At 37.9% G+C, this 17,939-nt stretch overlaps 1 protein-coding gene across 6 annotated transcripts in view; it reads right to left on the bottom strand.

Moving 5' to 3' along the window:
• Positions 1–4,202: 4,202 nt before the first annotated feature.
• Positions 4,203–17,939, bottom strand: part of LOC135205487 (prestalk protein-like) — a 44,601-nt gene continuing 30,864 nt past the window's right edge. Inside the window, exons 13-18 of one of the 6 annotated variants that reach the window (XM_064236201.1) lie at positions 11,308–11,565; positions 9,351–9,593; positions 7,886–8,014; positions 6,554–6,679; positions 5,353–5,898; positions 4,203–5,256 (exon numbers count right to left, since the gene is read on the bottom strand). In XM_064236201.1, coding sequence (XP_064092271.1) covers positions 5,126–5,256; positions 5,353–5,898; positions 6,554–6,679; positions 7,886–8,014; positions 9,351–9,593; positions 11,308–11,565 — 1,433 coding nt within the window. In that variant the 3' untranslated portion in view covers positions 4,203–5,125. Of the gene's footprint in view, positions 5,899–6,553; positions 6,680–7,885; positions 8,015–9,350; positions 9,594–11,307; positions 11,566–17,939 lie in introns of all 6 variants that reach the window. The other 5 variants (XM_064236199.1, XM_064236200.1, XM_064236202.1 and 2 more) reach the window with 5 other exon arrangements.

The following is a 17,939-nucleotide window of genomic DNA, read 5'->3' as shown; positions in this document are numbered from 1 at the left end:
CGCTAGATCATTGTCAAGCTTTATATGATTTGTCACCTTTTGGAATTATTTTTATTGCATGGGACAAATAAATTGAAATTTTATCCCATGTAAAAAATACTATTTCAACTTAGAATTTGAACACACACACACATACATCATATATACACACACACACACACACACATATATATATATATATATATACTATATATATATATATATATTATATATATATATATGAGATAACTATTACACCTTATACTTGCAAGTCTTAAGCTTGCAACGTAATACAGGTTGCTGAACTGTAATTAACAAGAATCATAGGACTAATGTTAAATATTTAATTCTTTCCCTTAAAATAAGAGTTCACTGAAAAAGCCCCATCTGAAAGAAGTCAGTATAAATACTAACCTAAGTCTCAGTAACAAAACCTGGTGTTAAAAAAATTCATGACAAATTTTGTCTCACCAGTGGAAGATCAATGGCAGCACGTAATACAACAACTAGGCCTAGAAAATACGCGGGAACTCAGATGCTCTGTTCGTTTGACCTTTGCTGAGTATTTGTGCATTATGCAGCAATAGCCTTCATGATAATTGTTCATAATTAATTCAAGTCTTTTGTGGTAAGCACCATTCGTGCTCAGCAGAGAATAATCTATTGATTGTGGCTATCCAGGTTGTCATTACTACGTGAGTGACGGTGCGTGCTCGGTAAGGATGTCGTGCGCTTAATTAGACTGAAATGCATTGCATGTTTACGTCTTCTGGTGGGGTAACCTTCCATGAGCTTATGAATAATTGCCTTTTCTTCTTCTTCTTCTTCTTCTCCTCCTCCTTCTTATTTGTAGGCTTGTACGTGAGAAGCATGCGAATTCAAGTGGCATGACGCAGTGGCTGATATAGAAATCTTTTGGCGGGGGATTTTGTGGTGGGGGAGGGGGCGGTGGCCCAGTTAGGATTATCATGTACACACACACATACGGTACATATGTATCTATCTATAAATGTATGCGCACACATACATAGAGCCATATAGTTTACATCATATGCACATATATAGTTGTATGTACTGAGAGAGAGAGAGAGAGAGAGAGGAGAGAGAGAGAGAGAGAGAGATTTGTAAAGATTGTTACATTTCTTCCAACAGCTGCAGCTTACAAAGAAGTAGCAAGTGAAGTTACTTTGACAAATACAAGCATTAGATACACGCATAAAAAAAATTATATAATTTTATTTTCAGTATATATCTTTCAATATTTTACTTGTGTACAGTGGGTACACATGATCAACATTTGATTATAGCTTTAAGACTTACTACACATTATTCTATCCATGGGCGGGGTGGGGTTTGGGGGCGGTTGGCCACGTGACAAGGTGGGCCCCCACTTCAATCCGCCACTGCACTGGCGTGAGGTGTTCCCTTATATGGGAACCATTCGTGCGCTCGTTATTCACAGATGACTAAAATGTAATGTAATCTGTAACCGGATATCCATAACACAGTGGCGGATCTAGGAATCGTTCATGCATGTGAGAATCGGGGATAGTTTCAAGTAGGCGGGGACAAGAGCTTGGTGATATATTTCGATTCTCACATATACAATTCTCCAGATTTAGTTGATATATTAAACAAATTCCCTTTTTGCCCCGCTGATGGATTCGTTAGTTTTGGTGTTTGTTCTCTTTTCACGAAAGTCCCTCAAGATTCTACTTTAGAGTATCGTAGTAACGAACAAACCCATCATGTATTACCTCTACCTCTGAGTCATATTATTTCATTCACTAAGTTGTGCATTGGTGATTGTAAGTTTATATTCAATGGTGAATTTTATCAACACATATTTGGTATGGCAATGGGCAACCTTTATCACTACTCTTCTCAAACTTATTGATGGAGTTCTTTGAAAAACGCTATTTTGCTGGGATCAGTGTAGATGATTAACTCTCTCATTTGAATTAGAAAAAGACATTTGTCTCCTTTTCTTAGATGTTTTAATACATAGAACAACTTAACACATTTTTATGAGCATTGCGCATTGTCTCAAGACATCGAATACTCAAGAAAATACAGGACAGACTTATGTCATCCTTCACATACATTAGATTTTGCTATAATAAAGCCCACAAAAAGTTTTATAGTGAAAGTAACATGAGAAAGAACTTATAAGAGCATTCTTTGCTTGCCTTATTTTTGAAATTTTGAAACCATGGAATCATTGTTAAAATCTTTTAATGTCAACCTTGTTTTTTCCTATAATAATAATATACTAAAAGGAATTCTAGAAAAAATTGCCCTAAGGAAAGCAACAACATAATATGTAAAATTCCATGTACGGACTGCCCATTTTTATATAGGCCAATCTAGCAAGGATTTAGATGTAAGAATTAAACAGCATAAATATTGTCAAAACTGGGCAAATATCTAATGCAATATTCATTCATTTAGGTGAAAACTCTCACAGGATAAATTGGAGTGGCAGTTCAGTGATTGCTAGATTGAAAGATTTCTTTTCACAAAATCTTTTAGAATCCACCATTATACAATTTACTTCCAATTGTAATTCTAAGCTTAGCTTTGGCTTGTATCAAGTGGACCCTTGTATAAGTAAAATGTTTAGGAATGACCTTAAAGATAAAATCACTAGTTACCTTATACATAGTTTCTTTGTATCTGTTAATATATATTTTTTTTAAATACTCACTTTGCAAAAATTATTATTGTTTACCAAAATGAGATTTACTGAATTGTAATTTTATCATTTTATTCTTTTGGTTGTCAGTCACCTCCCTGTATAATCTTTTAATTGCCTCGTCCCTGCATCTAAGCAACTGGACTTAATCTTTTGTGAACCTCTTATAATGTAACCCTGTTTTGGGTAGGTCCACTAATCCTTCAGGTGTGTTGGATTCCAGGTAAGTATTTTCCTTTATCTTCCCTGTCTGTCATTTATAAGAGCTTTCTTTGTAAACTTACTTTCATTTTTATATCAGTCTGCTTAGTAAAGGATGAGAAGTTGAAAGGCCTTGCAGCAGTTACTCCATTGTTTTACCTTCCTTTGTGGATTTTGCCTATATTTATACTTGTATATCCATCACATTTAAATTTTTGTGATTCACTTATACATTATATATATATATATATATATATATATATATATATATATATATATATATATATATATATCTATATATATATATATATATATATATATATTATATATATATATATCATATACAATATATACATAATATATATATATATATATATATATATATATATATATATATATATAATATATATATATATATATATATATAAAGGCAGTCCGCAGCTTACGACGTTCCGAGCTTGCGACGCTTTTCAATTATATTCATCAGAAATTATTTCCAGGCTTACGACACGATCTAAGGTTACGTCGCTGATCTGACAGAAGAAAAATTACTCCAAAAAGGCAAAATGTTCAACTCCATTTTTACTGCATATATTAGGACTTTAGTATATATCCCTTATAATGTTGAGTTTTGATTCTGGCAATAAGCCTAGCCTATGTTAGCAGTTGCTACTGTAGCCTAGTCTAAGATTCTGACATCGAAACCTAAGATGCTAAAAGCTTAGAATACGCCAAAAAAAATGTATAAATAATCAGTATGTACTCATTTCAAATTATTATTAATTAACCATTAACTATAGTAAACAAACAAATGAATATATATATCTCCGGGTTATGATGGGGGTTCCGTTCTTGAGACCAGTTGTACAACCCGAAAATCGTCATAAGCCAGAACATCGTCAAAAATCCTAAGAAAGCCTTACTTTTAATACCCTGGGTGCATTAAAAACTATGTAAACTGCATTCTTATTGCATTTTTCATACAAAAACCTTCGAATATTGATTATTTAGCATTTTTGGAGTCATATTTCATCTGCCAGATGAGTGCTGTAGGTGCCGTAACCCTGGAACATGCGTCTAAACCTGGAAATAATGTCTGATAAATATAATTGAAAAGCGTTGTAACCTCGGAATGTCATAAGCCGAAACCGCCGTAAGCTGGGGACTGCCTGTATATATATATAATATATATATATATATATGTATCACATTTTTTAGCAGCACTCTCAATTCTTTCATATAAGGTTATTGTGCTATATTGGTTCACAGCATAATAATAACAATAATATCAATCTGCAAGATGACTTGGTTATAAATAAAACCACAATTATTTTCCATTCCATTATTTACTACTAATAGAAGCTAAACTTCACAAGAATACATCTGAGTCAATGTCCTCGGAATCACTGTTGTAGAGTAAACCATTATCCTCAATAAAAGTCACAAAACACAAAATGCTTGAAATGAATATGTCAAAACAACACGAACCACCTGACTTTTATTAGCTGCAAATTAGAATAAATACGTTGAATAATATTTTCTAAAGAATTTGGGAAACATTTAAGACAATATAAGAACTAACTTGTGAATGTCTGTCACAGTTAACATTTATGGAAAAAACAAACTAACATTCAGTGCTATAAGTCTAATAAATATGGTGCAAATGCATACAACTAGTAATAATAAGTTCGACTGGGCTTTGGTGAGGAATGATAGAGTGAAAAGGAAGCACGCATTCAGGCAAAGAACACTTTCGTTATAGTTAACAGGACTCGTCATTACCCCCAGATATTAAATCTCATGGCAAATTATTTTCAATGGGCAACAAACGGTGGAGGATTTATGGATTTGTGACTGAGCTTTCAATACAATGGTTTTAACGGCCATGATGATGGTGAACTTGAATTTGCTCCTGTTATTAAGAAAAAGGACGCTCGAAAAGAACAACTGTTTCAGCCCTGTAGAGGAAATCTTTAAAATTATCTCATTTTTCGTAAATGTAAACTTCTAGTGATCTCTGCCTTTGTTTGGTTCCTGTGTTATTATAAAAAAAAGGATTTTTTACCGGAGGTGGTCCCCAAAACTGACATGAAAACAGAGACAATGATGACATTTTAAGAGACTGGAAAGTTAGTTTAGGGGAGAAGGGATCTTATGAGTGTCCAAAAAGTCTTGTTCAACGTGAAATGAAAATAAGGTTGGAATGATTTAGGCCAATTATGCTCCTGTTTAAGGGCAACAGAGCGCAAATCACTTGCCGGGTGCCGGATTGGTACCTGATCCTGTACTGTTGGCTGGTGACGGATTGGTACCTGGTACTGTACCGTTGGCTGGTGCTGGATTGGGTGGTGCCGGATTGGTACCTGGTGCTGGATTGGTACCTGGCCCTGTACCATTGGCTGGTGACGGATTGATACCTGGTCCTGTACCTGGTGCTGGATTGGTACCTGGTCCTGTACCTGGTGCTGGATTGGTACCTGGTCCTGTACCATTGGCTGGTGCTGGATTGGTACCGGGTGCCGGATTGGTACCTGGCCCTGTACCATTGGCTGGTGCCGGATTGGTACCTGGTCCTGTACCTGGTGCTGGATTGGTACCTGGTCCTGTACCATTGGCTGGTGCCGGATTGGTACCTGGTCCTGTACCTGGTGCTGGATTGGTACCTGGCCCTGTACCATTGGCTGGTGCCGGATTGGTACCTGGTCCTGTACCTGGTGCTGGATTGGTACCTGGTCCTGTACCATTGGCTGGAGCCGGATTGGTACCTGGTCCTGTACCATTTGCTGGTGCCGGATTGGTACCAGGTGCCGGATTGGTACCTGGTCCTGTACCATTGGCTGGTGCCGGATTGGGACCTGGTGCCGGATTGGTACCTGGTCCTGTACCGTTGGCTGGTGCCGGATTGGGACCTGGTGCCGGATTGGCACCTGGTCCTGTACCGTTGGCTGGTGCTGGATTGGTACCTGGTCCTGTATTGTTGGCTGGTCCTGAATTGTTGGCTGGTCGAGCAGTAGTTGTAGTAACTGGAAAAAAGGATTCTTATAAACATCCATTTCATATTGACCAAGTGGCTCACTTTTTATAGAAGAGAGGGCAGGACGCACCAAGACTTTAGACTTCTGCTGGGACAACTTTTAGGTAAAGTTGTATTATTATTATATTCAGAAATCTGCAATAGTACAAGAAAAAGGCTCTAAAAATTAAATTGTACTCTAAAATCTGAGAGAGAAAATTTGCATCAATGGAGAGACAATCTACTATCACTATCATTTCTTAAGCTTCACCAGTGACAGAAACTGCCACAGTAGTCAGAAAAACAATTCTTCGTACATCAGGAAACATCTAAAGATTGATGGAAAATTATGAACTAGCTGAAGAATATAATATTAAAGCATTTTTCAACTAAACTCACGACGTGTTTATACGTTATAAATATTCATGGAGCGTTTTGAAATCACTAACAATGTGAAATAAATTAAAATTAAGTACTTCACATATTTACAGCCATTGAAACTTCCCTAACTTAGAATTCTGAGTACTTTACTTCTACAGCTGGCTTTGTAAGATTACAATATACTGCAGATGATTACTTCATCCGAGAATTTCACTCTTAAATTCAGCAAAACTGCATCTGAAGAGGGAGTGAAACCTAAGAAAAGACCAAAGGACAACATTCACCTGGTAGAACACAACAGACGCAGTTTGTCCCTGTACATCCAGAAGCAATCTCATTCTCTCCTGTGTTGCATTTGGTGTCTCTACAGAAGCCATTTGCATCCACGCAGGACTGTGTTCTTGAGCAGTCTGAAAGGATAAAGTGCATCAAGCCTTCATTTCCCAGATAAAAAAAAAGTTTCCTTGTGGTAATTGCTGAAGAAAAGTGGTGTTTTCCTTGTTTGTTGAGATATGGTTGTAATAGTATGATGTATGTTCCAAATAGTTTACAATATGTGTGTGTGTGTCTGTGTGTGTGTGTGTGTGTGTGTGTGTGTGTGTGTGTGTGAGAGAGAGAGAGAGAGAGAGAGAGAGAGAGAGAGAGAGAGAGAGAGACTTATAAATTTTGCCATGTGCCTCGGAATGACATGACTGTGTATCACAGATCCCCTTTCTGGCAAAACACATCAGTACAGAGTAATTTGTATGCTTTTATTTATGTTGCTGCTGTACTGTTTATGGTTATTTATTTTATACTCCTTGTTCATCTGTTTGTTCATGCATTCATGCTGCTTGCTTATATTATATGCTTGCTTTTTCTTTAATGTAATGGTGTTCAGCAGTGTATGGCTCTGCAATGGTGTTGAGCAGTGTATGGCTCTGCAATGGTGTTGAGCAGTGTATGGCTCTGCAATGATGTTGACCAGTGCATGGCTCTGCAAAGGTGTTGAGCAGTGTATGGCTCTGCAATGATGTTGACCAGTGTATGGCTCTGCAATGATGCTGAACAGTGTATGGCTCTGCAATGATGTTGAACAGTGTATGGCTCTGCAAAGGTGTTGAGCAGTGTATGGCTCTGCAATGGTGTTGAGCAGTGTATGGCTCTGCAATGATGTTGATCAGTGTATGGCTCTGCAAAGGTGTTGAGCAGTGTATGACTCTGTAATGGTGTTGAGCAGTGTATGGCTCTGTAACTGTATTTTGAGATGCTTTTTGCATTAGTATTTTGATTACGATTGTCATTTGTGTGGTCTTTTAAGTCTTGTTCACTGATTTTGACTGCTGCTGTTTTCACTTGTATTTCATTTTGTTAATATTCATTTAACTGGTAATTTATGCTAAGCCCGGACACAATTGTATATTATGCTAAAAGTTACTGTATATAGTAAACACGATTAAGGTCATGTATTGTGGTCTTGCTCCGCTCCTCCCTCCTTTGTTTGTCCCAACTACTGTCAGTCATTCCAGTCCCATTTGCTTTTTTGCTTTTAAGATCCTGCGGGACCAAGTGCGGTCCATTACAATACATACATACATACTATATACACAAGTATACAGAGACAGAGTTATGCTTACTTTGTGGAGCACAGCAGGTACACCTGTTTCCTGTACATCCTTGGGCTACAATCGTTTCGTTCTCCTTGCAAGTGCCGGTCTCTCGGCAGGTGCCATTCACGCGGGCACATCCGTCCTGTTTCACGCAATCTGAAACGAAGCATTTGATTAGAGGTGAAAAAATGACTATGCTATAAAAATTCAGCCTTTGAAACGTCTTGGGAAATGGACGGTAGACTCACGACCCAATTATCTCTGCCTTTCCAATCATGAGAGTTAATATCATTATTATAATTATTATATCCAGTAGATGAACTGCATATACAGGAACAAGCCGACCACAAGTGCCACTGCCTTGCTATTCAAGCTTCCAAAGTATATGGTGTCCATCTGAAAAAAGTAACAGGTCACAGGAAATACAGAAAGAAGAGATCTACTCTTAGAAAAGAAAACGTAAAATAAATAAAATGTCAGTAAATTCCTAAACTACAAGAACTGTTTTAGTGTACTAAAGCATTGTATGTTCGCCCCAACTCTCCAGGTTCCAGTTACGCAACATCGACAGTGAGACTGCTCCACAATCCACTGGTACGAGGAATAAAGAACCTCTGGAACTGAGAGGCTCAACAGCGAGGTACATTTACTGCACTCCTCAAAGATTTAGTCTGGACTGAAGGATTTACTTTATCATCCTTTTAGTCACATTTGCCAATTATTTTCGTTCGGGATATGCATGATTATCTAGAGATGGTGCAAATGCTCTTTTAAGGTTGTCGAAAATATATTCTTTGAGGTATATTCAAGATGACTTTTATATGAAACAATGATTTGATAGTTTTTCTATTCTGTCTGTCGGGTGGGGACATAAAAATACTGAAAAGGAAGTTCTTCCACCCTCTTGCTTCCTTCCTGGCACATGCACTCCAGTGATTGGGTGATTGGGTCACTAAATGATTAAAAAAAAAAGAAAAAAAACGATATTTGAATCTCTCAAGAGGTGAAAGTTATTTTTCTCCTTTTGCCCAATGTTCTCTTAATCTTTTTCCGTATATGTATGTATATGATATATATATATATATATATATATATATATATATATATATATATATGTATATATATATATATATATATATATATATATATATATATATATGTGTGTGTGTGTGTGTGTGTGTATGTATGTATGTATGTATATCTATCTATCTATGTATCTATGTATCTATCTATCTATATATGTATTTATATATATATATATATATATATATATATATATATATATATATATATATATACTATATATGTAATGTATATATATATGTATGTATATATATCTATCTATATATCTATCTATCTATCTATCTATCTATCTATCTATCTATCTTATCTATATATATATATATTATATATATATATATATATATATGTGTGTGTATATATACACACATAGATTCATTTATCCATTCACATACTATTTTACTACACTTACTCAAGCAGCAAACACAGCCTGTTCCATCACAGGTTGCATTCATGACTGTCTCGCAGCGGAAAGGATCTGAGCATCTTCCCGGACATGCGCTGCTCGCCGGACAGTTGTAGAAATTTGACTGAGGAGCGCAGCAGGCACATTTGCTCAAACCACTGCAGCCATTGACGACTTCCCATTCCTGGTTGAGGCAGGCTGTCTTGCAAACGCCACTCTTCTGTTTGCAGACGTCATTGGGCTGACAGTCTGTAGGTAAATCAGTGCATGAGTCTGCATATCACTGTACTCTGTATTTTTCAATCTGTCCATCCACCTGTGGTGCTTTTGCATGGTATCACTGCGTCCCGGGCTTTAAATAGTTACTCTATGTGTAAGTTTTAGGTAAATAAAAGGATATCTGGGTGTACATTTACAACTGAAAAGTGTTTTAATAATTTACTGTATGCAAATTACATCGTTAATATTCAAAATAGGATATTATTTAAAGCCCGGGAAGCAGTGTTACCATGCGCAAACACCACAGGCGGATGGACAGATGATAAAAAAACAGAGTATACAAAGGCCTCTATTAGAATAATAGTGTACCTGCACGATTTTTTGGATTGTGAGTTGTGCATACCCTTGGGAAACAAGTTAGGTTAGGATTGAGTCAAGTTTTTCTGATTATGAGCTCTGCATACCACCGGAAAGGGTAAGGTAGGTTAGGTTTAGGGTTGGGTTGGGTTAAGTCATGATTTTCTGATTATGGGGTGTGCATACCTCTGGAAGTCAGTCAGGTTAGGGTTGGCTTGATTTAGGTTAGGGTAGGGTTAAGTTAGGTTAGGGGTAAGTAAAGTTTTTCTGATTAAGAGCTGTGCATACCATTGAACATAAGGTTAACTTAAGTTCTGGTTACAATTGGTTAAGTTATGGTTAAATTAGGTTGCCAGATTATGAGTTGTGGATACCATTAAACATCAGGTTATGTTAGGTTCAAGTGTGATTAGGTTATGGTTAAGTAGGGTCGGTTAGGCTACGTTAGGTTGTGTCTCAACAGGTTAATTCTGACACTGACAGGTGACAGGTGCAAAGTAGACACAGAGTTTTATTTAACAAACTAAAATGTCACAGCATAAGTATATTATTGGAAGAAGTACAATTTGAAAGTTGCCAATTTCCAAAAGAATTTTTCTCTATTTTTTAAAAGTTGTATGTCAATATGCTGATTTGGTGAATGCCTCCTATGTCAATAACACATACAAGTATGATTTGATATTACAGGTCAGATCAGATCATAATGATGACTAATTTCAAACATCTTTTCATTAAAGCGTCTAATAGTTATTACACAGTTTGCACTGGGTTCACTTACGAAGAGTTGTATAAATGCTTTTGGACTTTGTATAGCTAAACTTCCCTTTCTCTTATGTTTAAATCTATTTTAGTTTGTGACTCTCTGGTCTTCGATTTTCCTGGGTTATCTCTATGATTTTTAATTCTTTGGCAGTTAACCATCTGGTATTCTTAATCTTTTTGTTTACCTTGTAACCTTCTTTTCAACTGTATCTCATTTGTGCCTCGACGATGTCTCTAATTAAAGGACGAAAGCGCCCAGCTACAAATCTCGTTGCTGAATAACCACTGGTTCCATGCAACGTAAAAACACCTTACAAACAAGCACACAAATTTCTGCCTATAATTTTTCCTGTGTGGTATGCTTATAACTATATATATTATATATATATATATATATATATATATATATATATATATATATATATATATATATATATATATATTTAAAGGTTCACTTGCATATGAAAAATTGTTTGTGTAGTTCCTTGATGGCACAAAGGTTGGGAATCACTGGGTCCAAGCGACTGACAGTCACATGCCTAGTTAGTTCCAAAACCTCTAAGTGATTTGATCTTAAACCCTAATTTGAGACCAAAAGTCACAAAATGAAAAAAATGGAGCCTACCTTGACAACAAGTACACGTATTATTAGCCGTAGAGGGACACGTGCCGCTTTGGACGACAGTTGGACACACAGCCAGATCCAAGCACTTGCCCGCGCAAGTTGGTTGAGGTGTGGCCGGGCAAGTTGCCAGGCTGCTACTAAGAATGCAACAAGTGCAATTGACCCCTGTGCATCCATTCACCAGGGCTGTTTCACCTGCTGCGCATTGCAGTTTGCATTTGCCGTTCCTGCTGGTGCAGTTGGGTTGAGCTTGACAGTCTTTTGGTGTAAGATAGAGAAAAACAAAGGGTTAGCATGACCGTGGAAATCTCTAGAGTTTATAGTTTGGGGGAGTGTTCCAGTGGCTTTTTTAGTCTTACCATCTGAAATAGTTACTGCTATGGCCAATTTCCATTTCAAAGGTATAGAAGATATTGTCTAATTCTAATTACTTAGTCTTAGTACATACTACTAATATCAATGATGTATTGGTTTTACACTTAAAAAAATCAAGAATAATTAATGTTGACAATAACATTACATCTCTTTAAAATATCATGTCAACTTAAAAAAAATAAGTAATCACAAACACTCAACCTAACATAAAATTTATAGTACAAAATGGGCAACCCCTAGAACTTTGGAACACTCGGTTGTCTATTCAAGAGTTTATTTTATAGACTTTAAAAATGCTGATTTATTTCGAGATGACAGGAATAAGGAGCAGGAGGAACTCCTGGTTGTTAAGCCCAAATATTAAACTTAGTGACAAAAGTTTTGACATAACCCTTGACATCCACGGAACGGTTAGCCTACTCAATCAAGGATGTTCCCCTGTCTGCGATTTTGTTATAGTAGCCTGTTAAATTTCACTGGGCATGGCTGACACACTGAAATCTTTTGCCATCACAACAACAATGGTTAGATTTCACTGAGATAAGCCATATATAATTACATAGGTTGGAAAGACACTGATTGTAGGAATCTTATTTACTATCCCAAGATTCGGTCAATAGTGTCATCCTTTCACATACTTATCCAGGAGCCAGTGGTGAGATAGGCTGACCACTGTCTGGTCAATGGAAGGCCAATTATCCAATGAAGACTCAAGGCACTCGGCATTCAACTCCCATAACATAAAATGGTAGCTATTTCAATGGCATGTAATAATGCGGACACAGAGCACTTCATAACGATCACACTCAGTTATAGGTCCATAAAAGATTACTCTACAATGAAAATAATACACACAAATGAAGAGGGCACACTTAAATACAAAGCACCTTTGGAATAGAATGGAAATAAAATCATAAGACACGTCTTCCTAAAAATGGTAAAAAAACAACAAAATATGAATAGTCTGAAGTGTTCCACGTTGCTGCTATGATTTGCTTCGTAAATGATGTTCACGTGAATACGGATGTGAGACAGAGAATGTCTGTTTTCGAATCAGTGCACTTGAATCACTGGACAATGGTAATTGCCGTCTGATAATGTCAAGCGTGTTCACCATTCTAAATTTAAACACAAAGACTTTCTCAGATTTCAGGAAATTTTACTACATTTTTATTGTCTTAAAATCGATTTCATTGAAATCATTTACAAATTCGTAGGGATGACAAGTAGTGAGTGCACTTTATAAAACCAGAATATACATTTGTTTTTTAAAATAGTTACAGTATGATGGGTTGTACAAGTCATATTGGATCTAAATTGCGGTGAATTTCCTTAAGGACATTATCTCCTTTCGAAATAATAGGATCATAAAAAATGACGTAGACCTATAAGGTCCTGTCTTTTTGTCGGTTACACAACTTATGACGTTTGGATTATAGGCCTATCTTCTATTCAGCCGTTTTATTGTGGTTCTTGTTACGATTATTCTTGTTTTCGTTGCTACTGTCATGGTGCTTGTAGTGTCTTCGAAAAATTTCCATATGGTATCTTAACTTTGCAGAATGAACATAGACCTATTCATAAAATACTGGTGTAAAGAATTATCTGCCCACTCTTGCTAACTGAAATTTAGTCCTTTATTTTAATTAAAAGTAATCGAGATCTTTATGAAAATAGTCTACGCTAGAATATTCTCCTAACAACAGAGAGAGAGAGAGACTCTTATGTATCCTTTTGTTCAACAGGGTAATCCACAACAATGCCACCAAAACTGGTTTGGATCATCTCATACATAGCTTTTCAGCTATCATTGTTTGTTTGTATGGTGCTTTTACGTTGCATGGAACCAGTGGTTATTCAGCAACGGGACCAACGGCTTTACGTGACTTCCGAACCACGTCGAGAGTGAACTTCTATCACCAGAAATACACATCTCTCACTCCTCAATGGAATGGCCGAGAATCGAACCCGCGACCACCGAGGTGGGACGCTAATACCATACCAACCACGCCGCTGAGGCGCTTTTCAGCTATCATATATGAGTATCTGATGATGTCTTCCTGCCATAGTCTTCATTTTCACAGTAATGAAGGGGGGGTTGCAGCTACGAAACGAAGGGACGCTGCAAAGAACCTAAGTAATACAATGTCTACAGTGGAACTCGTGAGGTGCACTGACAGCACTAATTCCCTACGAGGTCTGATATTTCTCGTTTAATATTTAGGTGATAATTCAGCACTCAATTCATTACCTATAGACATTGTTACACAACGAGAAAAAAGGAAAATATATGTTGGGACTACATTTATATAGAAGGATTATCATAAACTTGAAACTTCCACATGGAAGAAGAAGGCGGGAACAAAGAAAAAAGTGAATAGCAATTAACATAATTGTTAATGCAAGTAACAACCGGAAAATGAAAAACAATAACTATCCAAAAAAGAAAAGCTATCCTTTAGTCAATTCTTGAAGTGCATGACAAAAACAAAGGAATAAAATAATCATTATAAACTGCAGAGGTTTTACAGTTGCATGAACATAACTAAAAATAACTATAAGCGATGGTCGCATGCAAAATGCCCACGACAATCAAACGTCCTCATTATTTTATGACTTTTGGAAACAAAAACAAATGAAAACTTACATAGCTTGGCAGTTAAAGTGCAATATTGTCAAATGTTTTCAGTTATGAGAGGCATTAAGCGCATAGATAATGAATCATTATTATTTTGGCAAGGACCCTCCTTTAATTAAACAGGTATTGTTGAATGAAATTATTGCATTAGCTGCATTTAATCTGTATAGCCTTCTCTATTTTTATAATGATTGCTTTCTCTCTGCTACTGCATCGGACGAGTAATGTTCCGATGTTTTTCATCTTCAGGAGGGAAATAGTCGAAATTCAGGGACTATAATAGTATACGTATGCTTATATTTAATAAGATACTTAAATACGGAGGACATAGTCCATAGAGTTGTCTACAATTTGTCAATTAGAGTAGATACTTATTTCGCCAACGTTTCTCCCAGTTTCAACTCAGTATGTTCACGGCAGAAGGTATGAGCAAAGTGATGTTGATGGTCGGGTCTACTCAATATATAGTCGAAGGTCAGCAGAGGTGGGCCTCAAGCTGAATTTTGATTGGTCGGGGTGGGATGCTGGCCGTCTATTTGCTGGTGAAAGTTTTCTTAATGGTAACTTTTTAAGCATGAAGGTCGCGCTGTTGCAATCTTGCTGACCGGCGGGGTTGAGACGTGGCATCTCTGGGCGGTACGTGACGTTGCGTGACGTCATGGCCTGGTGTTTTCTTGCGCTAGTTCCCATTGGTGGCAGGATTGTTCATCTGCTCTGGTGTTTCTAGACCTTCGACTATATATTGAGTAGACCCGACCATCAACATCACTTTGCTCATACCTTCTGCCGTGAACATACTGAGTTGAAACGTTGGCGAAATAAGTATCTACTCTAATTGACAAATTAGAGCGATTACTGAGTCGTATTCGGAGAGGGCTTCTCTTGCTGGATGAGGAGCGCCTCTATTGGTCGTAGATGTCGCAAGTCTGAGGCTCTCCCAATGACCGTGGTGTTCTTGATAATTCCGTCACGGGAGATGGCATCCTGGTATGAGTTTCTATTATGGATTTTTATCGCTCCTTCCGTGTGACATGAAATCCTCTTCGACAGTTTCATAGTGGTCATACTGATGTATGAGCCGGGACATCCACGGACGGGGTATTTCAACTGGCAGACCACATTAGTTTGTTTCAGAGGATCTCTTATCGGCGGGGTTGGGTTATATTTCATGATTGAGTCTCTCGTGCGCCGATTTTGTTTGTAAACGACTAGGTCCAGCTTGGTGTTAACTCCGGTAGTGAATACGTTTTTGGTGATGATTTTCCTCGTGATATCTTCATCTTCTCAATATCACAGGTGCATTCTCGCTTTGTGATACAGCTGATTTTCTCCAGGGGATGGTGCTGCGGTCTCCCTCGCTCTTCACACCATCGATCCAAAGTTGCACGTACTTCTCCGTTAATGAGCATCTGGGAGACACGGTCTAGTTCTCGGTGGGTGTCCTGCCAGGTAGAGCAGCGGGTAAGGACCCTCTTCACACAGGCCTTGATGGCGGTGCTCTTATACCTCGCAGTCTCCATTAAGGCAAAGGCCTAACTTAGTCTACTTGGTATAAGCAGAGGTTCTTAGGCCATCTACGGTCTTGCAGATAAGGACATCGAGGGAGGGGAGCTGGCCGTTGCTGCTGAATTCGACGGTATAATTCAGGGAATTGCACTGCTGGAATGTGCGGCAGATAGCTTCTATTTCATCTTCGTCGTCGTTTTGCACGATATCATGTATGTATCAGGCCAGATGTACAGGCCGAAAAATAGGTGTGGCGATGGGCTCGCCATAGGGTGTCCTCTTTGCATATTTTAAAACCGCGCAAACACGTCCGATACACAGACAACATCATCGTGCAAGCCGATAACGAAGATGAGGTAGACTCATGAATCTTCTTTGTCTTCATCTATTCCCCTTTCTACATGAGGTCGCTGTTTCTAATCAGCCTTCTCCATCTTCCTCTGTCCTGTACATCTTGTTCTCTTAGACCCTTTTCCTTCATGTCATTCAATCATTTATTTTTCCACCTGAACTTTGGTCTTCCCCTCCCTCTTCTGGCCTCCACCTCCATGTTCATAACCCTTTTACACACGTGTTCATCTTCTCTCCTCATGACATGACCAGACCATTTGAGTCTTCTTTCCTGAGCTTTTTTTTTTGAAACCCCTAATACTTTGACTGTCCCCCTGATCAATTCATTCCGAATCTTATCTCTTTTTGTGACACCACACATCCGCCTCAGCATTCTCATCTCGGCCACTTCCATTCTTCTTTCTTGTTCTTTCTTTATTGGCCAAGTCTCTGTCCCATACAGCATGGCTGGTCTAACTACGCTTTTATAGAACTTTCCTTTAACTTTTGCACTAATCCTCCTGTCACAAAGTATCCCTGATAACCTTCTCCAATTCATGCATGCACACTGAATTCTATTACTGACTTCTGTATCCAGATTTCCATTCTTACTCATAACAGCACCAAGATATTTGAAGGAGCTAACCCTCTTTATGTCTTCTTGGCCCAATTTCACTGTTCCCTGCCATTCCTCTCCACCTGTCCAAATATATTCTGTCTCTATTCTGCTAATTTTTAAGCCTCTACTCTCAAGTTCTTCTCTCCATCTTCCTAGCTTAAGTTGGACACATTCTCTTGTTAGATCAGCCAGCTCAATGTCGTCAGCAAACATTGCGCAACAAGGCACCTCTTCTCTAATTTACGATGCTATAACATCCATCACAATATCAAACACGTAGGGACTAAGGGCTGAACCCTGGTGGAGACCAACATTCACCTTAAACGTCTCTGTAGTTCCTACAGTGCTTCTTAATTGCGTGGTTGCCTCTGCATACATATCTTTCATTATTCTGACATACCTTTCAGAAACTCTTCTCTTTTCTCTCTCAAGCACCCCAATACTCATGAATAATTATATATAATCTATTCTTCATTGAATATTGAGAAGACTCGTGAATAACTTGTTCTCCAGTGTATGTTGAGTAGACTCATGAATAACCCGTTATTCAGTGCATGTTGAGAAGAATCGTGAATAACTTAGACGTCATACTGTTCTTCAGGGTATGTTGAGTAGACTCATGAATAACCTGTCCTTCAGTTATGTTGCCGTAGACTCATGAATAATCACATGTGTTCAGGGGTATGTTGAGTGACATGAACCTGTCCTCGGGGATGTTGAGTAGACTCATGAATAATGCCTTCGGGTATGTTGAGTAGATCATGAATAAACCGTCCTTGGGTATGAGTAGGGACACACCTGTCCTTCGGGGATGTTGATAGACACATGATAACCTGTCCTTCGGGGTATGTTGAGTAGACTCATGAATAACCTGTCCTTCGGGGTATGTTGAGTAGACTCATGAATAATCTGTCCTTCGGGGTATGTTGAGTAGACTCATGAATAATCTGTCCTTCAGGGTATGTTGAGTAGACACATGAATAACCTGTCCTTCAGGGTATGTTGAGTAGACACATGAATAATCTGTCCTTCAGGGTATGTTGAGTAGACACATGAATAACCTGCCTTCGGGTCTTTATTATATGTTGAGTAGACACCCATTGAATAATCTGTCCTCAGGTATGTTGAGTAGGACACATGAAAAACCTGTCCTTCGCGGGTATG

Source organism: Macrobrachium nipponense, chromosome 24 (genome assembly GCF_015104395.2).
Source record: "Macrobrachium nipponense isolate FS-2020 chromosome 24, ASM1510439v2, whole genome shotgun sequence".
NCBI lineage: Eukaryota > Metazoa > Arthropoda > Malacostraca > Decapoda > Palaemonidae > Macrobrachium > Macrobrachium nipponense.
The sequence above is the reverse complement of the archived record's forward strand: the minus strand, read 5'-3'. Positions and strand labels throughout refer to the sequence as shown.